Consider the following 14455-nt stretch of genomic DNA (forward strand, 5'->3'; position numbering starts at 1 on the left):
CCTCACTGTGACCTCCTGCGTCGGGTCTCGCGAGATGACGCGATGACGCGGCGCAGGAAGGCACAGTGAGGCGTTCGTGACTGCCTGCGGCGGGAACAAGCGGGGATGGAGATAGGTAAGTATTTTTTTTTATGTTACCTTACCTAATTGCAGAGGCTCTGGGGGCAGTATGGGGGGTGGGAGAGGAGAGGACTGGAGCAGAAAGGCTTTCCTATTCAATGGCATTGGCACAGTAATAAGAGGGGGTGATTATATTAGCAAAGAGGGGGGCCAGTACATTAGCAAAGAGGGGACATTACATTATTAATAAAAAGGGGGCCATTATATTAATAATAAAGAGGGGGCCAGTACATTATTACTATTAATGTAATGGCCCCTCTTTATTATTAATGTAATGACCCCTCTTTATTATTAATATAATGGCCCCCTCTTTATTATTAATGTAATGGCCCCTCTTTATTATTAATATAATGACCCCCTCTTTATTATTAATATAATGACCCCCTCTTTATTATTAATGTAATGACCCCCTCTTTATTATTAATATACTGACCCCCTCTTTATTATTAATGTAATGGCCCCCTCTTTATTATTAATATAATGACCCCCTCTTTATTATTAATATAATGGCCCCCTCTTTATTATTAATGTAATGACCCCTCTTTATTATTAATGTAATGACCCCCTCTTTATTATTAATGTAATGACCCCCTCTTTATTATTAATGTAATGGCCCCCTCTTTGTTATTAATGTAATGACCCCCTCTTTATTATTAATGTAATGACCCCCTCTTTATTATTAATGTAATGACCCCCTCTTTATTATTAATGTAATGACCCCCTCTTTATTATTAATGTAATGGCCCCCTCTTTATTATTAATGTAATGACCCCTCTTTATTATTAATGCAATGACCCCCTCTTTATTATTAATGTAATGACCCCCTCTTTATTATTAATATAATGACCCCCTCTTTATTATTAATATAATGGCCCCCTCTTTGTTATTAATGTAATGACCCCCTCTTTGTTATTAATGTAATGACCCCCTCTTTGTTATTAATGTAATGACCCCCTCTTTATTATTAATATAATGACCCCCTCTTTATTATTAATATAATGGCCCCCTCTTTGTTATTAATATAATGACCCCCTCTTTGTTATTAATGTAATGACCCCCTCTTTGTTATTAATGTAATGACCCCCTCTTTGTTATTAATGTAATGACCCCTCTTTATTATTAATATAATGGCCCCCTCTTTGCTAATGTAATGGCCCCCTCTTTGTTATTAATATAATGGCCCCCTCTTTGTTATTAATATAATGGCCCCCTCTTTATTATTAATATAATGACCCCCTCTTTATTATTAATGTAATGGCCCCTCTTTATTATTAATGTAATGGCCCCTCTTTATTATTAATATAATGGCCCCCTCTTTGCTAATGTAATGGCCCCCTCTTTGTTATTAATATAATGACCCCCTCTTTATTATTAATGTAATGGCCCCCTCTTTATTATTAATGTAATGGCCCCTCTTTATTATTAATGTAATGGCCCCCTCTTTATTATTAATATAATGGCCCCCTCTTTGCTAATATAATGGCCCCCTCTTTGTTATTAAAGAGGGGGCCAGTACATTAATAATAAAGAGGGGGCCATTATAATATACAGGGGGAATAATATTATGGGGAATGAAAGCTATCTGTCTGGCTCTAGCACAGTATTGGGGGGCAGCAGGATGACAGTGTTGAGACACCAGGAAGGAGAGGATGATAGTAAAGTGAGGAACCTAAATTTTTTTCGGTGAAACTCTGCAGAGACGAGAAGCGGCTGAAAGAAGTTATCATGGCGGTCTTTTCTCTGAATGAAGACGTCGAGGAGAGTCTACATCACAGGAGACGTCACTGGATGTAACAGGTATGGTGCGGTATTCTACTGTAATAATAATGTCCATCCACATATCTGTTTCATGGTAGGGTTGGGGGAGAAGATTCAGAATTTGGCCCATACTGCCGCATTCTGGCCCCAGACTTCAGGTCACACTGTGTGTGTTCTGAATTCTGGGGGCTCACACCCATCTACTACATTATCTGTACTCAGAGAATTATCACTGTGTTATCTGTGGTGTTACATAGGACTGCAGGTGACATCTACTACATTATCTGTACTCAGAGAATTATCACTGTGTTATCTGAGGTGTTACATAGGACTGCAGGTGACATCTACTACATTATCTGTACTCAGAGAATTATCACTGTGTTATCTGAGGTGTTACATAGGACTGCAGGTGACATCTACTACATTATCTGTACTCAGAGAGTTATCTCTGTGTTATCTGAGGTGTAACATAGGACTGCTAGTGATCTACTACAGTATCTGTTAAAAGTGTCGTGCCTGGGGTAGGCGCGGGGGGGGGGGGGGGGGGGGGGGGGGCGCAATTTTTGGCTTGCCCCGGGTGCTGGCAACCCACGCTACGCCACTGGTCACCAGACATTTCGGCCCAATAGGACCTTCCTCGGCGGTGTAACCTGTGATGTGGGGATGGCGTCTAAGTAATCCAGCCTCCTCAGACACATCCGGTGACCCATACCATGGATAGTTTACTATATATGAGTATTACACTCACCGGTAATCCGGTTTCCTGGAAGTCTCCATGACAGCACAACCTGAGATTGCCTTCCTCTGATAGGACAGGAAAAACACACAGAGAGGTTAAAAACCTCACCCCCTCCCCTCATCGCCAGTGTATTATAAACAGGACAAGGGGTAAAACATAACTAGTCAATTTAATCTATTGACAAAAACAAGGACGGGAAATATGTGTGCTGTCATGGAGACTTCCCGGAAACCGGATTACCGGCGAGTGTAATACTCATTTCCCCAGTCGTTTTCATGACAGCACAACCTGAGAACTATCAAAGTAAGGCTCCATTCACACGTCCGCAACGTGTTTTGCAGATCCACGGATCCGCAAAGCACGGACAGCGGCAATGTGCGTTCCGCATTTTGCGGACTGCACATTGCCGGCACCAATAGAACATGCCTGTTCTTGTCTGCCCCATAGAAATGAATGGGTCCGCAATTCCGTTCCGCAGAATGCGGAACGAAATTGCAGACGTGTGAATGGAGCCTACAGCACCTAGGACCTTTTGTCCAAAGGCCAAGTCCTCATTGGCAAATACGTCAACTCTATAATGTTTGATGAAGGTGTGAGCACTCTTCCAAGTGGCCGCTCTGCAAATTTCTTCAAACGATGCAGAGGACGTCTGAGCCCAGGAAGTAGAGACCGATCTAACTGAATGGGTTCTGAGGGACGGAGGAGCCTCCTTACCGGAGGCTTTATAGCCCTTGGAGATGGCACACCTAATTCTTTATTTGGGCCTGCAAGCTGGACAAATACATTTTTCTCAATACGCCATTCTTCTGTGGCGTGTAAATAATGAAGCACACTACGCCTAACATCTAAATTGTGGAATCTAGCTTCCTGCTCGTCTTTAGGGTTAGGAAAAAAAGATGGGATGACTATATCTTGTGACCTATGAAAGGAAGAGACCACCTTGGGAAGAAAACGAGGGTCTAACTTAAAAATGAGCTCATCTTCCAGTACTTTGAGGAAGGGCTCCTGTATGGACAGAGCCTGGAGCTCACAGACCCTCCTTGCAGAGGAGATGGCAACTAAGAAAATGGTTTTCAACGTGAGCCATTTGCGGAGCGAAGGGCCTCAAATGGTGCATCTGGCAGACCTGACAGGACGGTGTTAAGGTTCCAGGGTGCAACCATAATCCTGATACGGGGATTTAGTCGATCTGCTGCCTTCAGAAATCTCGCCACCCAGGGGACCTCGTAAAGGCTGGTATTGTATAGGGCTCCCAAGGACAACACTTGGACTCTCAGTGTGTTAGGAGCAAGGCCCAAATCCAACCCATCCTGGAGGAATTCCAGGATAAGAAGAATATCAGGGAAGGACTGATTAAACCTAACCCCGCCCCAGGAAGCGAACTTCCTCTAGACTGAGGTATGCTTTAGAGATGTTGGATTTTCTCCTAAGTAAGAGAGTACCGACCACCCTTTCAGACAGACCTAATCCTCACAGGAGGCATTGCTCAGAATCCAGGCAGACAGTTAGAAGAAGTTGGAATTGTGGTTAGAGATGGGACCCTGCGTCAGAAGGCTCTCCTCCGGGAGGAACCGGATAGGATCGTCCAGGCTGATGGACCTCAGGAGCCCGAACCAGCCCCTTCTGGGCCAGAATGGGACCACCAGGATTAGCTTGCACTTTTCGGATTGGAGCTTTTGGAGCACCCTTGGAATAATTGGTATCGGGGGGGGGGGGGGGGGGAGGCATAGACCAGACCCGACATCCAATCCTGAGTGAAAGCGTCTATTGCCACACATGGATCTCTTGGATTGAGAGAAAAGTAATTCTGAACCTTGTGATTCTTCCCTGAGGCGAACAGGTCTAGGACGGGATTCCCCCACCGATCCCGGATTCTTTGGAAAGCAGACTAGGACAAGGACCATTCGCCTGGATCCAGACTTCGCCGACTGAGGTAATCCGCCTGGAGATTCAGGGAACCCTTCAGATGTACTGCCGCCAGGGAGTTTAGATTCCTTTCTGCCCAAAGGAAGATCTGGTTTGAGAGCTTCTGGAGGTGACCGTGTCTTGTTCCTCCCTGATGTTGGATAAATGCCACGGCTGTGGAGTTGTCTGAATGGACCAGGACGTTGCGATTCCTGACTTGGACCTGGATTGATTTGAGGCCCTCCCATATTGCCCGAAGCTCCCTGTAGTTGGAAGACATCCTCCTCTGTTCTCTGGACTGAAAAGCTTCTGAAGCCGTAAGAGCTCCCCAGCCTCGGTAACTGGTGTCTGTTGTGAGAGAAACCACCTTCTCCTGCCTCCAAGGAACTCAGTTTCCAGGTTCTTGGTCTTGAGCCACCAACCAAGTGAAGTTTTCACCTCCTGGGACACCGACATCCTTTGGTCCAGGGTTAGTTGAGACCTGTTCCACTGTTTGAAGACAAGGCTCTGTAGGGGTCTCATATGGAATTTTGCCCAGGCTACCGCAGGGATGCAGAAGGTTAGGTGACCCAGCATCTCCATGGCCTGTCTTATTGAGCAACGGGGTTGCTTTGTGAAGTGAAGGATTATAAGCTTCAAATTCCGGACCCTTAGAGGGGGAGAAAGGATTTCTGGAGAGTAGAATCTAGGAGGATACCTAGGAATACTTTCCGATGGTTTGGAAGCAGATCGGACTTCTCCCGGTTGACTAGCCAGCCTAAGTCCTGGAGACGAGAGAGAACCACCTGAATGTGCCTGTGCAGGAGATCCGAGGTCTCCACTATTATCAGCAGGTCGTCCAGGTAAGGCACAATTATCCCGCCCTTGCTCAGGGAGGCCACGACCTCCATCATAACTTTGGCAAAGATGTGGGGCGCAGATGATATAACGAACGGGAGGCACTTGAACTGAAAGTGATGAACTCTCCCCCCTTGCTCCACCGCAAACCTCAGGAATCTTCTGGAAAGAACCTGTATCGGGATATGAAAATATGCGTCCCTGAGGTCTATTGTAGCCATCATACCGCCTCTTTTGAGGAGTTTTACCGCCGACTTGACGGTCTCCACCCTGAACTTGTGGTAAGTTATATGCTTGTTCAGGGGGTTTTAAATTTATAATGGTCCGGATGGAGCAGATAGCAGGGTGGGAATCCAAGAGGTCTCACACGTTCGATGCTACCTGGTTTCCATGGAGAAAATTCAGGGAGTTTTCTTCTTAGCATCTAAAAGACACTCTTCCAGATCGCACTCTCTCTAGTAGAAGAACCCCCTTCTTGCTTTGACTAGGTGAGGGATCTCCCCTGTTGGGATTGAGGAAAAATTTCTTTCCCCTCCCGCCTCTCCTATTGGCCCTGGGATCTTGCTGGGGCCTCCGAAAATATTGTCCGGAACAGGGAACACTGACCTGTGCCTTTCTCCTAAATCCCCAAAAATCTCCTCTTGGACTGACTTTGGTTTTTTAGGGACCTTCATTCTTATAGTGGCTCTGATGGTTCTGATTAATTCATTCGTCAATGTCCTCTGGGTTGAAGAGGAACCTCCTATATTCTCTATTCTCCTCCGATTCTAGGGATCTAGGAAGAGTCTCAGTGTCCGATAGGTCAGGGTTAACTGAGTCGAGGTCACTACCAGAGTAGTTGGGATCTCTGGAAGAGGGCGGTCTGTGGCCGTAGTGAGGCTGGGGTCTAGGAGAGGCAGGAGGGTCCCTAGAGGCCAGAGCTGACCGGACATCAACTCTGACTAGTGTCTTAATCTCCTCCATAAGACTGGATGACTCAGACTTCACAATAGCAGAGGTGCAATCCTTACACAGCGGCTAGGACCCAGGGGAAGGAAGACGCTTAGAGCAAACGCCACACCTCCTTTAACAGAGGAGGTAGACTCCTTTTCTCCCTGTAATATACAAGGGAGAAAAGGGTCAACCACAGCAGGGCAAACAAAGAATGACCAGGTGCCAGCAGGCTACTCACACCGCCCAGAGTGGTGGGGGGCTCAGGACCCGAACCAGTGGTGGTAGGGGCGCTCATCTCTCCAGTTCCCATTCACATGAATTGCCGTCATCAGGCAGGGTGAGAACGCAGGGCACAGTGCAGGAAATCAGCTCCTATTTGAATTTGGCGCCTCCGACGTACAACGTCGTCATCCGGCGACTGGAGGGAAGCGCGTCATAGTGTCGCTCCAGCTGCCCATACCATGCTGCATCAAGCCCAGCAGGGGCCGCCGCAGGGGGAACTTCGCCAAGGGCTCCATGAGCAGGGGAGACCCGGGCACAGACCGCGCCTGGAGAAGGGAAGAGCAGGACCCCGGAACAGACCTCCGGTCTGCAGGAAACCATAGGTGATGCCAGGCCACAGCTGGGCAACATAGAGAAAAGAGCTAGGGAACCCAGAAGAGCTCCCAGCACCAATCTGCCATTCCTTCCTTGACAGGACAGGAAAAAACACTGGCGATGAGGGGAGGGGGTGAGGTTTTTAACCTCTCTGTGTTTTTCCTGTCCTATCAGAGGAAGGCAATCTCAGGTTGTGCTGTCATGGAGACGACTGGGGAAATTATATTTTATATATATATATATATATATATATACATACATACATACATACATACACATACACGTCTAGATCAGAACTTCTCTTGTTTTTGTGAAATAAATGACACTAATTGCATCATATCATTGAAGTGCAGCGATTTTTCTTCAATTAGGCAGTGTTCTAATGACATGAATGTCATACGGAGGGTTAATGGAGGTCCGGATGAGAAGACTCACAGGCAAAGCGACTCCTCCCCCCAATGTCCTTAGCTCCGCCCTTGCTTGCTGAATAGCTTCCTAGCTCCTCCCCCAGCCCGCTGGCCCCACTTGGTGCTATACTGTATACAGAACCAGTGCAATATTTCTGACGTTGCGTCTTCCAGGCCAGCAATGGCTCCTACCCGTGTCAGAGAAGCGCTGCTCCAGAGCGTGCAGGTCCGGGAGGATGTGCATACAATTGATGCAGCAGTAAGTGAAGAAATCCAACACCACGACCTTCCCACTGAGATCCCGGAGCAGGGAAATGCCGGTGTCCGTGTTCAGCCATTCTAAACCTGGAAAATACAAAAAATAGAGAAGAAAATAAGAAACACAATAAATATACATTTCTAAACAGAGTATACACCAATCAGCTAGAACGTTAAAGGGGCTATACAAGAATAGGGGGGGGGGGTGTTGGCAAACCCTCCCCACTTGGCTGGAACTGTAAAGGAAAGAGGACTTACCTGTGGACCGGCTCCCCTTAAGTCATGACAAATGGTCACATGATGCAAGGGGATCCAGTCTCTGCCGCGGCCAGGAATAATGGCGAGTGCTGGGACATCGCTGGGCGCCGCTCTGTGTAGGAAAAGTCGTATCATTGGTGGCGCAGTGCGCCCGCCCCTCCTCCGCCCCTCTCCTCTCATTGGCCGCAGCAGCGCAGGGGGGAGGGGAGGGAGGACAGCTTCCTTCTCCCCGTGCTGCTGAGAGAACATGAGCGCGCCGACAGCAGCGCGCTCATGTTTAGAGATACTAGACTGCGCAGAAGCGCAGCCGAGTATGGAAAAAAATGGAAATCCTGGTATCGTATCGATACCGGGACAAAAGTATCGATTGGGTATCGAAATTTCGATACCCACAACAACCCTATGTCAAACTGGATGTGCCTTGTGGTATCAGATCCTGTAAGCGGCTCTGAGCAGACTCCATGTTTTCCAGTGTGCCCCGCACATGACGATTTAGATCTGGGAATTCGGGGACAAGTCGCCACCTTGATCTCTTTATTGTGTCCCTCGTTCCTGGGCAGTTTTTTAAGTGTGGCCGGGCCAATAATCTTCTAAATCAGGGCACTGCCATTAGGGGGCACCGCTGCCATGAAGGGGGTACTTGTCTGTTCATCATCACTACTTCCTATAGGTGACCCTCACACCCCAGGCCGTCCAAATGATGTAATGTGATTTATCAGACCAGACGCCTTCTTCCCATAGTGCACCTGGTGCCATCTCTTCTCCAGGAAAGTGACGCTCACACCCCAGGCCGTCCACACGATGTAACCCGATTCCTCAGACCAGGCCGATTTCTTCCCATAGTGCACCTGGTGCCATCTCTTCTCCAGGTAAGTGACGCTCACTCCCCAGGCCGTCCACACGATGTAACCCGATTCCTCAGACCAGGCCGATTTCTTCCCATAGTGCACCTGGTGCCATCTCTTCTCCAGGTAAGTGACGCTCACACCCCAGGCCGTCCACACGATGTAACCCGATTCCTCAGACCAGGCCGATTTCTTCCCATAGTGCACCTGGTGCCATCTCTACTCCAGGTAAGTGACGCTCACACCCCAGCCGTCCACACGATGTAACCCGATTCCTCAGACCAGCTCTGATTACACTAAGGGGAGGGGACCCTTCGTAGCCACGATCTAGGAAATTAGTCTATTTAGAAAACTGCAGAACTGACCACCATCCACACTAACACCAGCCCCTGTACGTGGTACCACAACCACTGTCCCCAAACCAGTTTGTATCCTGGACTACAACAGGCACATTGGAGGGGTGGATCTTTCAGATCAACTTCTGAAGCCCTACAGTGCCACACGAAAAACAGAAGTGTGGTACAAAAAGCTGGCCGTGCTCCTCGTACAGACGGCGCTGTACAATGCGTACGTGCTATTTAGATCTAGAGGACAAGAACATTCCTACAATTTCAAGAGGAGGTGATAAAAGCCCATATTCTTCCAAACCAAGCAATGGAGGGTCCCAGTACTTCAGTAAGTTACGGTGCCCGAGTTGTACCAGGGTAATATTTCCCTGGTGAAGTCCCCCAGAAAGCGAGGAAGGGAAGGACCCAAAAAAGATGCAGGGTGTGTTCCAAAAGGGGGATAAGGAAAGACCCCCATTTACCACTGTGAAACCTGCCCTGAAAAACCTGGCCTGTGCATGCAGGAGAGTCTCAGAGTCTGCCACTCATCCAGGGAGCATTCACTTAATCTCATCCATGATGCACCCTGTAGTTTTACCACCTTATATCTCCGATTTAGTCCGCATAGCTTACAGATCCACTTCTCACCAACCACTACATATTCATTTCTGTGAGACACCCGTTAGGTCAAAAGTGCCCTTTCCACACCTTAAAATGTTCGTACGGGGGTGCTCTTTCCAAAATGGGGTCACTTATTGGAGTTTTTAATTTCTGGGGACCTTAGGAACTTTTGAACATGCAACATGGCAGCTAAAATACATGTCTGCCAATTCAGGCCAGCAAAATCCATATTTTGCACTTTGCCTCTAGAGGCCTGCTGTGCGCCCATACAGCAGGGCGCCCACACAGCAGGCTACGAGCACACAGCAGGGCGCCCACACAGCAGGCTACGAGCGCACACACTGGGCGCCCACACAGCAGGCTACGAGCGCACACACTGGGCGCCCGCACAGCAGGCTACGAGCACACAGCAGGGCGCCCACACAGCAGGCTACGAGCGCACACACTGGGCGCCCGCACAGCAGGCTACGAGCACACAGCAGGGCGCCCACACAGCAGGCTACGAGCACACACTGTGCGCCCACACAGCAGGCTACGAGCACACACTGTGCGCCCATACAGCAGGCTAATAGCGCACACTGGGCGCCCGCACAGCAGGCTACGAGCACACACTGGGCGCCCACACAGCAGGCTACGAGCGCACACAGCAGGCTACGAGCACACACTGGGCGCCCGCACAGCAGGCTACGAGCACACACTGGGCGCCCGCACAGCAGGCTACGAGCACACACTGGGCGCCCGCACAGCAGGCTACGAGCACACACTGGGCGCCCGCACAGCAGGCTACGAGCACACACTGGGCGCCCGCACAGCAGGCTACGAGCACACACTGGGCGCCCGCACAGCAGGCTACGAGCACACACTGGGCGCCCGCACAGCAGGCTACGAGCACACACTGGGCGCCCGCACAGCAGGCTACGAGCACACACTGGGCGCCCGCACAGCAGGCTACGAGCACACACTGGGCGCCCGCACAGCAGGCTACGAGCACACACTGGGCGCCCGCACAGCAGGCTACGAGCACACACTGGGCGCCCGCACAGCAGGCTACGAGCACACACTGGGCGCCCGCACAGCAGGCTACGAGCACACACTGGGCGCCCGCACAGCAGGCAACGAGCACACACTGGGCGCCCGCACAGCAGGCTACGAGCACACACTGGGCGCCCGCACAGCAGGCTACGAGCACACACTGGGCGCCCGCACAGCAGGCTACGAGCACACACTGGGCGCCCGCACAGCAGGCTACGAGCACACACTGGGCGCCCGCACAGCAGGCTACGAGCACACACGGGCGCCCGCACAGCAGGCTACGAGCACACACTGGGCGCCCGCACAGCAGGCTACGAGCACACACTGGGCGCCCGCACAGCAGGCTACGAGCACACACTGGGTGCCCGCACAGCAGGCTACGAGCACACACTGGGCGCCCACACAGCAGGCTACGAGCACACACTGGGCGCCCGCACAGCAGGCTACGAGCACACACTGGGCGCCCGCACAGCAGGCTACGAGCACACACAGCAGGCTACGAGCACACACTGGGCGCCCACACAGCAGGCTACGAGCACACACTGGGCGCCCACACAGCAGGCTACGAGCACACACTGGGCGCCCGCACAGCAGGCTACGAGCACACACTGGGCGCCCACACAGCAGGCTACGAGCACACACTGGGCGCCCACACAGCAGGCTACGAGCACACACTGGGCGCCCACACAGCAGGCTACGAGCACACACTGGGCGCCCACACAGCAGGCTACAAGCACACACTGGGCGCCCACACAGCAGGCTACGAGCACACACTGGGCGCCCACACAGCAGGCTACGAGCACACACTGGGCGCCCGCACAGCAGGCTACGAGCACACACTGGGCGCCCATACAGCAGGTTAAAAATGAAAGAAAATGGAAAATCTGAAAAAATAATATAATATTTAAATTTAAAAATTTTACCTCAATTTCCCATTAATTCTTGTGGAACACCTCAAGGGTTAAAGTTTGTAACATCAGTTTTGAATAATTGTAGGGGTGTAGTTTCTAAAATGAGGTCATTTATGGGGGGTTTCCATTACGTAAGCCCCTCAAAATCACTTTATAACTGAACTGGTGCTTAAAAAAATGGTTTTATGAGGTATTATTATTTGTCTTAAAAGTAGAGCAATTCAAATTTAGAAAATTGTGAATTTTTAAAAATTTTGGGTAAATTGTGGTTTATTTTATAAATAAAGGTGAAATATATTGACTAAAATTTACCACTGTCATGAAGTACAATGTGTCACGAGAAAACAGTCTCAGAATGGCGTGGATAAGTAAAAGTGTTCCAAGGTTATTACCACATAAAGTGACACGTGTCAGATTTGCAAAAATGTCCTGGTCCTTAACCCCTTAGGGCCGGGCTCATTTTCGCCTTAAGCACCATTTTTTGCAAATCTGACCAGTGTAACTTTATGTGGTGATAACTTTAAAACGCTTTGACTTATCCAGGCCATTCTGAGATTGTTTTTTCGTCACATATTGTACTTCAAGACACACAAATTTTTACGTTTCAATTTCTCTCCTTCTATAATACATAGTAATACCTACAAAAATTGTTAACCCTTCACAATCCCCATATGTCTACTTCATGTTTGGATCATTTTGGAAATTACATTTTATTTTTTGGGGACGTTACAAGGCTTAGAAGTTTAGAAGCAAATCTTGACATTTTTCAGAAATTTTCAAAAACCCACTTTTTAAGGACCAGTTCAGGTCTGAAGTCACTTTGCGAGGCTTACATAGTAGAAACCACCCAAAAATGGTGTCACGGACGCGGCGATACTTAATATGTATACTTTTTTTTAATTTACTTAAGTTTTACACAATAACACCTTTTTTAAAACAAAAAAATTATGTCTTAGTGTCTCCATATTCTGAGCCATATTTTTTTCTATTTTTTAGGCGATTGTCTCAGGTAGGGGCTCATTTTTTGCGGGATGAGGTGACGGTTAGATTGGTACTATTTTGGTGGGCATACACCTTTTTGATCGCTTGCTGTTGTACTTTTTGTGATGTAAGGTGACCAAAAAAATTGTTTATTTAGCACAGTTTTTATTGTGTTCATCTGAGGGGTTAGGTCATGTGATATGTTTATAGAGCCGCTCGATACGGATGTGGCAATACCCAATATGTCAACTTTTTAGTTTTTTTCCTATTTTTTACAAATAATTTTAACTTTACTTGGGGGAAATGACTTTTTTTTTTTACTTGAAACTTAACTTTATTTTTTCAACTTTTTTTTCACTTTATTTTTTGTCCCACTTTGGGACTTCAACTTTTGGGGTCTGATCCCCTTTACAATGCATTACAATACTTCTGTATTGGAATGCATTGTCTGTATGAGTAATACTGTGTATTACTCATACATCTTCCTGCCTGTGAGATCCAGGGGGCTGGATCTCACAGGGTCGTCACCGGAAGGCATCGCGCTGCCTTCCATACCATCGGGTCCCCCTACAGCCGCACGGGGACCCGATGGCAACTCTGACCGCATGCCGCAACTCCCGTAAAAGCCGCAAACCGCAGGTCTGAATTGACCTGCGGTTCATGGCGATCGCCGACACGGGGGGGGGGGGGGGGCGGGTCATCACTGGACCCCCCGCGCATTGTCCCAAGGTGCCTGCCGGTGATCGGAAATACACAGGACATACAGGTACGCCCCGTGTCCTTAAGAGGTTAAAGGGATTCTGTCACCTCTTTTTACCCTATAGAGATGCGGACATGCACGGCTAGATCGCCGCTAGCATGTCCGCAATATACCTGTCATATAGGGCTATGTGGTTTTATTTAGGGGAAAAAATGATTTTATATGTAAACCAGCCCGGTAAGGAGCCCAAGGGGCTGTATTTACTGTTCTGGAGCCCAGCCACGCCTGTAACCAGCAATCTCCTCCTTGCTAACGAAGTCAGATCACCGCGAGCTTGCGCATGCGCAGTGCCGGCATAGTGTTTCTTCCCTGTGCTGGCATCAGCCTCAGGGAAGAAACTGCGCATGCGCGAGCTCGTGCAACACAAGATTACGGCGATCTGACTTCGTTAGCAAGGAGGAGATTGCTGGTTACAGGCGTGGCTGGGCTCCAGAACAGTTGGTACAGCCCCTTGGGCTCCTTACCAGGCTGGTTTACATATAAAATCATTTTTTCCCCTAAATAAAACCACACAGCCCTATAGGACAGGTATATTGCGGACATGCTAGCGGCGATCTAGCCGTGCATGTCCGCATCTCTATAGGGTAAAGAGAGGTGACAGAATCCCGTTAAAGTGAAAAAAAGAAATAAAAATTTTAAAAATTGCTAATTTTTAAAAATTTTGGGTAAATTCAGTCTTTTTTTATACATTTTTTAGTGTTTTTGTACATAAAGGTGTAAAATATGTCTACTCAAATTTACCAATGGCATGAAGAAAACGTTCTCAGAACGGCTCGGATAAGTAAAAGCGCTCCAAAGTTATTACCACATAAAGTGACACAGGTCAGATTTGCAAAAATCGGCCTGGGATTTAAGGTGAAAAGTGGCCCGGTACTGAATGGGTTAAACACTTTTGAGAAGGCAACAAACTTAATGAGTAACCATGGCAACTGTGCACCCCTGACATCATGTAGAAGGGGTCCACACACAGCAATACATCAGTACCTGGGGAGAAGTCTGGCACCCTGAGCCCTGGTGCCCGCCCATTCACCTTCTCCAGATACTCCAGCACCAGCCTCTCCCTCTCCTCCTGAGACCCCGCCTCCTGCAGGGCGTCCTCCAGCGGGCTCTGCAGCGGCTGCACATCATTCAGACTGCACGTCGCCATCTTGCTCCTGCTACAATAAT

The 14455-nt window shown here is 48.7% G+C and overlaps 1 protein-coding gene across 1 annotated transcript in view; it reads right to left on the reverse strand.

Moving 5' to 3' along the window:
* Positions 1-14435, reverse strand: part of NHLRC2 (NHL repeat containing 2) — a 47367-nt gene extending 32932 nt beyond the window's left edge. Inside the window, exons 1-2 of the mRNA XM_044298054.1 lie at positions 14273-14435; positions 7489-7641 (exon numbers count right to left, since the gene is read on the reverse strand). Coding sequence (XP_044153989.1) covers positions 7489-7641; positions 14273-14435 — 316 coding nt within the window. The remainder of the gene's footprint in view (positions 1-7488; positions 7642-14272) is intronic.
* Positions 14436-14455: the final 20 nt, after the last annotated feature.

The sequence above is a fragment of the Bufo gargarizans genome, chromosome 6 (assembly GCF_014858855.1).
Source record: "Bufo gargarizans isolate SCDJY-AF-19 chromosome 6, ASM1485885v1, whole genome shotgun sequence".
Taxonomy (NCBI): Eukaryota; Metazoa; Chordata; class Amphibia; order Anura; family Bufonidae; genus Bufo; species Bufo gargarizans.